Source organism: Equus asinus, chromosome 20 (assembly GCF_041296235.1).
Source record: "Equus asinus isolate D_3611 breed Donkey chromosome 20, EquAss-T2T_v2, whole genome shotgun sequence".
Lineage (NCBI taxonomy): Eukaryota > Metazoa > Chordata > Mammalia > Perissodactyla > Equidae > Equus > Equus asinus.
The window spans coordinates 25,210,973-25,220,066 of record NC_091809.1 but is presented as its reverse complement, the minus strand read 5'-3'; the positions used below and the strand labels follow the sequence as shown (position 1 = coordinate 25,220,066).

General features: G+C 49.1%; 1 protein-coding gene across 1 annotated transcript in view; it reads left to right on the top strand.

Moving 5' to 3' along the window:
* Window positions 1-830: 830 nt before the first annotated feature.
* Window positions 831-9,094, top strand: part of LOC106824405 (zinc finger protein 709-like) — a 48,964-nt gene continuing 40,700 nt past the window's right edge. The window contains exon 1 of the mRNA XM_044751799.2: window positions 831-1,034. Within this exon, the coding sequence (XP_044607734.1) occupies window positions 1,032-1,034 (3 nt within the window). The 5' untranslated portion in view covers window positions 831-1,031. The remainder of the gene's footprint in view (window positions 1,035-9,094) is intronic.

Genomic DNA, 9,094 nt, shown 5'->3' with positions numbered 1-9,094 from the left:
GGAAAAGGCAGGAGACCAGAGTTTATTGCCTAACAGTCATGTTCCTTTAAGGCTCACGGGTAGATGCACACATGCTATTACATACATCGCATGATCTAGAAATGGCTGCTTGGTCCCTCCCAGAGGAGAAGAATTTAAAATGTTAATGAGATTATAATGGGGACACTTCTCTTCTGTTCACTGAAGAGCAGTTTGAGGCGGCTAGAAATGGCTTCAGCCAGCTTGCTTGTGGGAACCTTCTGTGGTTAGGCTCTTCCTGTAACTTTCCATCTGCAAACAGGCAACAGATAACGTTAGTTTTTATCAGATCCTCGGTACCCCTTTCTTTGCCTAGTTCCCTGGTCACAATATCTGTGCCTGTGTACCTATTTGGCCAAACTATGTCATGATCCAGTTATCAACAAAGATCTATACAGAGTGAAACTAATTATTGCAGATGGTGAGGTGGCTTTCAATTGCGTGCATCTGTAAAGAGGGATCACAGTTCAACAAGTCACCTCCTACCACTAGGTTTCAACACAAACATCCCCGCAGAGGACGAGTTCTGACTGGCTTTCGGCTCAGACACCTAAACTCAGGGGCTGTCACTCAGACACAAAGTCGCGAGTGTTTCGAACTGTCCAATCAGAGACGGCGCCGGGGCAGGTGGGTGGGGCGAAGCTCCCCGACCCCCCGGAAGTTGCTGCTGCTCCGGCTGCGCCGGGGACCGCGTCTCCCCGCCATTAAAGGCTCCACGTGACTCTGTCGCCTGTCTTGTCGAGTTGCGACCTGTACCGACGTTGAGAGTCGTAGGAAGGACTCCGGGGACCCAGGAAACGTAGAAATGGTGAGAGTTTGGGGCCCGGAGTCAGGATTTGGGGGAGGCGTGTCTGGCCCAAAGTGGACGTCTCTTCCCGCTCCTTCCATGCTTGGAATCCATTGTCCCTGCAGGGAATGGTCCCTGGTGGCCCTGCCTCAGCCTCTGTCCCGCTGTGACCTGCCCTGGCCGTGGGGGTCGTAGGAAAGACTCAGGAGACCCAGGAGCCCTAGAAATGGTGAGTGTGCGGCCCCAGGGGTAGGACGCGGGAGGAGGGGCTGGTGGGAAGCGGCGGGGCGGGCCCGGCCTCCTGCGGTCCCCTCCGGGCTCTGCAGCCCCGAGTCCGCAGTGGCGCCGCTCGGCCCTCAGGCCCCTCCGGCCGCAGCGTGGGGGCGGGGCCGGCAGCCGGGCCCCGGGCGTCCTGTGGTCCCTGCGCGCGGCGACTTGGGCCGGAGCGTCTCTGGGCCGCTGTGCGCCCGCAGCCCCGCGTGTCCCAGACCGTGCGGGGCCCGCGGGAGGGCCCGCAGGACAGTCGGGCCTCGGTCTCCGAGGTCCGTGCGCGGAGGGGCCCCCAGTTTGTGGGGTCCCCAGTCCTTTCTGTCTCCCCAGGAGGCCTCCGTTTTCCCCTGAGTTTTCCAAATGTCTGGGGAGAAGGGTTTCAAATCCACAACCGTGTCTGCCCAGTCTCCGTCTTTCTAGGACTGCCAACAGTTGCTTAAATGTCCAATCTCTCACCCAATTCCCAAATTCCAAATTCCTGCCTTTGATTAACAGCATTATTATCAAGTCTTTGTTCTCCTTGGTGGCTTTGAAACAGATCCAATATTTTAATTGTTTATCATTTTCTCACGGCCAGTGATGGCTGTTTTTAAAAGATTTGTTTTGTGTGCGTGGATATTTTACCTGACTGAAAAGCAGCCTATAACCACCTGGAACTATGTTGTGTGAAATCCCTGTGCCTCTCCCTCAGGATCTTTCCTGGGCGCAGACATGCTATTGGAAGTCCTTTGGGTGGAGGCTCCTCTTGAGAAATTTTTGGATGATGTGTCCAGACAGCGCTGTCCCTGAGTCAGTCACCTTTAAAAGATGTATTCATTTTATTTTAGTGTCAGTTTTTCAATGAATAAAACCTTATTTAATCAATAGAACTTAAAACACAAAATATTCCCAAAGGAAGAAGAAAGAGGTGAATTTGAGAAAAAATAAAATATTCCGGTTTTACATTGCATGTACTTAATTCTTCTTTCCTTTTTTCCCTTCCATTGCGGGTAGTAATATTCTGAGGTCTGTTTTGTGTGTGTGTGTGTGTGTGTGTGAGTTCAAATGGATTTCCAGTGTTTAGATTTGCAGAGTTTAAGTGTTCAAGTCTGATTAACAGTTTATAAATAGTTTTCTTGTCATGGAGGTAGGGGTATATTAACATCATTTTTTCCAGAATGCAATACATTTTTATGAAGTTTCTTGTTGAGCCAGCAATGTGCCATACAATTTTCTTTCCTCATTTCCACATAAAGACTGGTTTGAGTGTTTTAGCTGGATTGTTCAAACACTGGGTTTGTGTCATTTAAAATATCAGTGGTGCTCCAAATAACTCCAGTGTGGGCAGAGGCCTGAGGCCAGTGAATCTAAGGCCCCTCTTGAAACTGCAAAGGAAAGGACTTGAAGGCCCACTTGTGCTTCCTGGGGAGCCTCCCCTGCAGGTGTCCTACTGTTCACACCCCCATGGAAGGAGCCTTGATCCTGAGAGGAGCTGCAGAGCCCTGGAAAGCTGGGGGTGCACGTGCTCATGGGGTGGGGAGTGACGCCCTTTCTGAGGTTGTAGCTGTGGTTCCCTTGGGCCTGTTTCTAGACATAATTCCAGTTTTGCATCCACAGTGTAGGTGCACTCAGAGAGTAATTTGTTTACACTGAGAAAGTCTATGAGAGTCAGGAGCTCTGTGTCCTGGATTAGGGCCCGTTAATCTGGGGTCCATTTGGGTCAGAACCTTAAACTGGATCCAGCTGAGTTTCCTCACTGTGAGAATGGAGCCTGAGAGAGGGAGCATGTGCACTGTTCCCTGGGGAGAGGAGGGTGTGTGGGGCTCCCAGAGCTCCTTCTTGTGGCTGCTCAGGTGCCCTCCCCTCCTTCTCCAGGGACTGACCCCCTCCAGGGCTCTGTCTCCACCAGGAGAGTCAGGAACACGGGACCTTCTGAGTGTAGCTTTCCTTCTGTCTAGTGGGAAGCAGGCTGCTCATCTGAGCTGATTCCAGTGTTTGTGTTTCTTTCCTTTGGATTCCTTTATTGATGGAATAATGCAGCCCTTTGGCTCTAGTTTCCCGTAGTGCTTGGGTCCTTAAGTTGATTGAGAGAGACAATGTGAAGAAAGCAAGAAATTTTTTTCATTTTTAGATAGGTTTTTCGCTGTGCATCTCTCTACAGAACATAGAAATTTAAAAGTCTAAAGCAATTGAATTTCTATTTTAATTGATGTCAGGGAGACTGAAAGCTTATGTAAACCTTTGGAAATCCAATGCATTTAAGGGGTTAAACACAAACCCTGATTGCATTATAATATGCCACTTGTTACTGAAAATACTCTCAGATTGAGATATAGCGGAAGGACAAACTAGGATGCTGCATGTCCTTTTAGTCAGAAAGAGGAGATTTGAAAATTTTATTTTGTATGGTTTACACTTTTGTAACTTGTAGTGTTTAAAGGAATTAAATCTTAGAATGGTTTCCTACATACCAGAGTTAAAATTAAAAAATATAAAATTCCTTGTTTGATTGAACTAACTGAAGAAGACTTCTGGCCAACATACCCTGGTCCCCTCCTGCGCTAGTGCTCAAGTCACCCCCAAATACACAGTCTTGATCATTTCTGAGCCTCCTGTTCATGTTTCTTTATATAAATCAATGAGACTGCATATTTTTCTTACCCACTTTGTCCTCATAATGAGCAGTCAGACTCCACATTTTTGGGTGACTGCTCACAGCTTAAGCCCCACCCACCCTCCTCCCCTTGTGCCCCGACCTGGACAAGCTGAGGAGGAAGCCTGGGTGCTCTCTCCTCTAGAGCAGGCAGGAGATTCCCACCACCCCAGCCCCTGCCTGTGTGCAGAGCTCTTGCCCCGGCCCCACCCCCAGGCCCACTGAAGCCCCAGGCCAGGCTCCATTCCTTGCTTTCTGAGCCCTGTCAGAGCTGCCTGAGAGGCCGGCCCTGCCCTCCCCTCAGACCTCTATTATGTGAGTCCTAAGCCTTTTCCTACCCTGTGTGTGTCCCTGGCATCAGTCTCATCACGGAACCACCCCTCTGCAGGGACCATCACAGTTGGCGCCCTAAGCAGCATGTCCAGACATGACCTCACCCGTGGGTCTGTCTTCTCTTGCTCTGACTTGCTCCCCCTCTCTGCTGCCTGGTGGCGGCATGCTCTGTGGACTGCTTCTTGCTGGGGAGCTTGTGCTGTGAGCTGTGCTGCCCCGTGTTGCATTGTTGACCCTACCTAGCCTCAGTTCTATGTACAGATGAACAGGGTTGGCAGTTTCAAGAATGTATAGGCATTTCAGAGCAGGACTGCGGGATTGGGGCCTCCTTAAATGAGTCCTGGTTCAATGTCTTTGTCAGGCTTTATCTGTGTGTTAGAGTGAAGCTGTGACAGAAGCTGGGTTGGCCTCACATAACCCAGGGAAGGGGATGGTGGACAGGGACTATACCCTGTGCAAGAGGTGGGTCCATCAGATGGTCACTCCTGAAAGAGCAGTCAAGAGAAGAGATGGGGAAAGGCAGGCAGTGGGTGGCAGGGTGAGTCCACGCTCCTAACACCAGAGGGCTCCCCAGGCCCCTTCAGTACCTCTGCTGCTGTTCCTGCCTCTACTGCTACAAAGACCCTGACCTTCAGGGTTAGAGGGGACAACACCCATGGCACCCCTCTGGCACAAGGGATTAGTTCAAACCTGACTTAAGCCCAGGGTTTAACCCTATAAAGCAGCCAGTTGTCATGGGGGAGGCTCCCAGCCCTGGTGGCACTGTTTTGAGGCTCTCGGGTGGGAAAAAATTTGTAAATACCAGGGAAGAGAAGTACTCCCTCCCCTGAAGTGTATCCCATGATGAAAACAAAACAGGAAAGATCAAGAGGAAGGACACAATAGATAAAATACTGAGACAAAGGTCCTTAATTTGACCCACTTGGACTTCCAGAATAAACTGAAACAGTTTACCTAACAAATCACAAAGGTACACGGCTTTACTTTTGGGCCTCTACAACACAGGGTCTGAATTAATTTTGCTCTCTGGTGTAATGCACTAATTCAGGAAACTTCCAGCAGTTAATCAATACCAGGTGTCAAATTACAGTTATACCTGGGATCCCACTAAATTTAAGGAAGCTGCCCCTGATGATCTTAGGGGTGTTGAGGAATATAATATAGAGGAAAAATAGGACAAATGTTTCATCTTTAGCCCTCAGAACTGCAGTCTTGCCTAGATTCTCCATGGTTATAACACCCGTTGTCCTAAAATATCCCATAGTGACCTGGGAATCTCTGATCCAATGAGCAAGAGTTAAAATTAAGTCAAGTCTTTGACACTTACAAACTGGCTTGACAAATTGGGACACCAGGGACCTTATTCCACAAAGAAAGGAGTTAATATGGCCCATCATAAATTACCCAGGGCCTTGAAGGATTACAGTGTGTATAGAAAACCTAGTTAGTGAGGGGTTGATTATTCCCAGTGCTTCTTTTAACAGCCTGATTTGTCCTGTTATTAAACCTGGAAAGAAGGACTGACACCTCAGAGTGGTTTACCTCAACTTGAGGCTGTGTTTGCACCACACAGACCTCTATAGCACCTCCCCACATTATGGAAATTACTGACCACAGCCAATCAGCAATTGATAAGTATCCTGCTCTCACAGGTTTGGCTAAGTCTGTTCTGTCCAGTCCTGTGTCCACAGCCTCTCAGCTGCACTTGGCCTTCCCCTCTGAAGGGACATGATGCCCCTTTACTGGGTTATTCTCATGGATCTTCCACAGCTGTGCCCTCCCACAGTCACTGCAGGTGGGGTCTGAACTCATCCTGGTTTCTCCAAGAACACAGGTAGGATGTTAATTAATGACATCTCCTCTGAGGACATTTAGGATATAGAAATATTGAAAAAAGGAGCTCACAAAAAGTGGAGTTGACTTTACTACTCATATAATATGAGGCCCTGACAATTTTGTTAAATTTCTGAAAGTTATTTGATAATCTGAGATCCGCTCCTTCTCTGAGACCATGAAGAAATAGCTTTTCTTCCTCTCAGCACCCACAATATTTATTAGGTTCTTTTGTTGTTCCAGAGGTAACATATTTCTTTCTTTCTTTTTTTTAAAAGACTTTATTTTTCCTTTTTTTCCCCAAAGCCCCCCCCCCCCCGCCCCAGTACATAGTTGTGGGTCCTTCTAGTTGTGGCATGTGGGACACCACCTCAGCATGGCTTGATGAGCAGTGCCATGTACACACCCAGGATCTGAACTGTTGAAACCCTGGGCCGCTGAAGCGGAGTCCACTTGGCCATGGGGTTGGCCCCATAACTTGTTTCTTGTATACAAATCTTACTTGAGCTTATTTGTGCTGCTAATTTACTTGCAAATTTGCCGCCTTGAATGGGCACTCCAACTGCAAACGTCTGGAGACTTTCTTCAAATTGTCATATAACCATAACCCCTGTTAGTGCCCTCAGAGACTCCTTCACTATAGAGGCCTCAGTGACCTTTTATCACTCCTCCTGGGGTACCCATAATGGCCTTAAGTTGTCCGTAGGCTTCTGGTGCAAGAACCTGCCCTAGGCCCCATACCAGGTGCCATTAGAGCTGCAATGACCTCTACTTAGAATGCTACCCTGACAGTAGATGGCCCTGAGCATGGGACCTTCTATCCAGCAGTCCATTTTGACTTGGGACCTGGAAATAGCACTCCAGGAGCTCAGCATGACTACTGAGATTCCCCAGGAGACATGATGGAGCCAAACCTGGGCCCTCTGGGATATCCTACCTGCTTGAGGGGGTGGTCTTCCCTGACCTCAGTCTCTTGCCAGGCGTCATGGTTTAGAAGGAGGTCACTCCTTTCCGACACCCCCTGGCTCCCTGGGGAGCTCCTTAGGACTCCTTGAGTGAAAAGCAATGCAAGCTCACAAAATTTAGGGACAACAGCACCACACTTGTACATGATGGTGCCTAGGCAGAGTTGTTGACTTTCATGTCTTTATTGGGACATCTGTGATGAAGGACCAGACCCAAGGGTCATCACAACTGACTGTACATTAAGCAGTTATCTTAGCACTGGACAACTGGCTCCAGCTGCAGACATTATAGACTATGGATGATTCCCTTAGAGTTGCCCTTTTGTGGAAAAAGAACTCCAGGGGTCTCTTGCTTCACAGTTACCTTCAATATAAGTCAAAGTAACACTTGTCTCTACACATATGAAGGTCACACACAAACTCTCACCAGGACACTCTTTATCCACTTGGGAGTTGCCGACACTACTGATAGTAACGAAGGCACTCATTTCACTTCTGGGAATATACTGGGCTCTTAACAAGGCGTTCAGTGGAAGTTTCTCCTCTCTTCCATGTCTCAGGGTGCTAGCCTCATAGAGCACCATCATGGCTTATTGAAATAAGTTCAAATTAATTGAATGAGAGGTGGTCTGTTTCTGTCATGAGTCAGTCATCAGTGGTAAATATTAATGTCTCTGTGTTTATTTTATTCCTATTAGACTGTATGTTCTTTTAAGAGCAGTTAATAGGTTTACAGAAAACTTGCTCAGAAAGCACAGAGATCTCCTGCATAAACCTTCTGCCTCCACAGTTTGTGGTTTATTGTATATTTTATATTGCTGTTGTACATTTGTTACATTTGATGAGCCAATGAGCAAAATGTTTGAACAGACAAAGGAGCTTGCTCTTATAGAGGACAGGAGGAAGCTGGGAGGGGCTGTTCACAACAGAAGTCCATGGAAGGAGGAGGAGAGATCAGGATGGTGACAGTGGCTGAGTGTGGTGGATTCTCATTGGCTGGGCTGTTGCTGGGCAAGGAGAAATTCTTCCTTCCTCCTACTGGGGTCTGTGAAGTAAATTTCTTCCTGTTGTGGAATGGGAGGGACACTCCTTCCTGTTTGGGCTCTGCAAGGTTTGGTGAGTAGTAGTTCATGAGAGCTCGCCCTTCAGGGCTCCCTGACTCCATTTAAAATGAGATTTCCTGTATTTGTTTTCACATTTGCAACCCTAGGTGACTGTGAGGTGTGGCAGTGGCAGAACCCAGAACCCATGTCATGAGGCACAGGCCCCTGGAACACAGTACTCCCCACTGTCACAGGAACATCATCTCTGCACTAACAAGCACAGTTCCACAATAGTCTCAAAGAGATGCCCTCCCTTGTCTGAGCTCTGTGAGTCCCTCAGGTGCCTGGCTGTACCTAAATCACTCTCCCTGAGATCTCTGGCACATTCCACCCGATGGTGTCAGTGGCTCATGTGCTGACCACGCCCAGTTCCCCCACCTCAGAACCCTCCTCCAGAGTGAGTTTGGAGCCCACCCACCAAGGCCAGTGCTTACTTTCTCTGGATCAGGACTCACCCTGCAGAGTTCCAGCCGCAAGGCCTGTGGGGAATGGTGATCTCAGCCAGATCCTCCACAGTCCCAGGGCCCCCTCCCTAATCATGGCTCCCAGAATGCAGTGGGCACCACGGCAAGGGAAGTGGTGAGAAACTGCAAGGATTCCCACCTTTTGTGAAGTGCGCAGGCACAGGTGACACCCCGACTTTTGTTGCAGGCCAGGCCCGCTGTTTCTTGAAGGGAAGAGGCAGAAGTGAACCAAGCTATGTCCCAATGTGCTCTTGCAATAACTTCCAGTGTTTTCCTAGGTTCCCAAGGTGATGGCTCTGTGGCTGGAGTCCTGGTGTCTGAGGTCCTGAGGCCTCCACCTGCAATCAGTGAACATTCCAGAGCAGGGCAGTGATGAGGACCTCACTGAGGACAGTCTTGAGTGGACCTGCTCGAGGTGTGCATGCAGGTGAAACCTCACGGGGTGATCCCAGATTGTGGAGACCCCTGTGGAGGACACGGTGGCTGGGTGAGGACACAGACCTTTGTTGTCCTCACTGAGCTTCCACTGGGAAAGCAAAATGAGGAAGGAGCACGTGGTGAGGGGCGTGTTTCTGGAAGTGATCATAGCAGTGTGAGGGGCTGGGACTCGGTGATCACTGCAGCCATCGTGGGCCCTGACTCTCCCTCTTCAGGGCCTGGGCTGTGTGTCTCTGGGCCATTATCTCTGA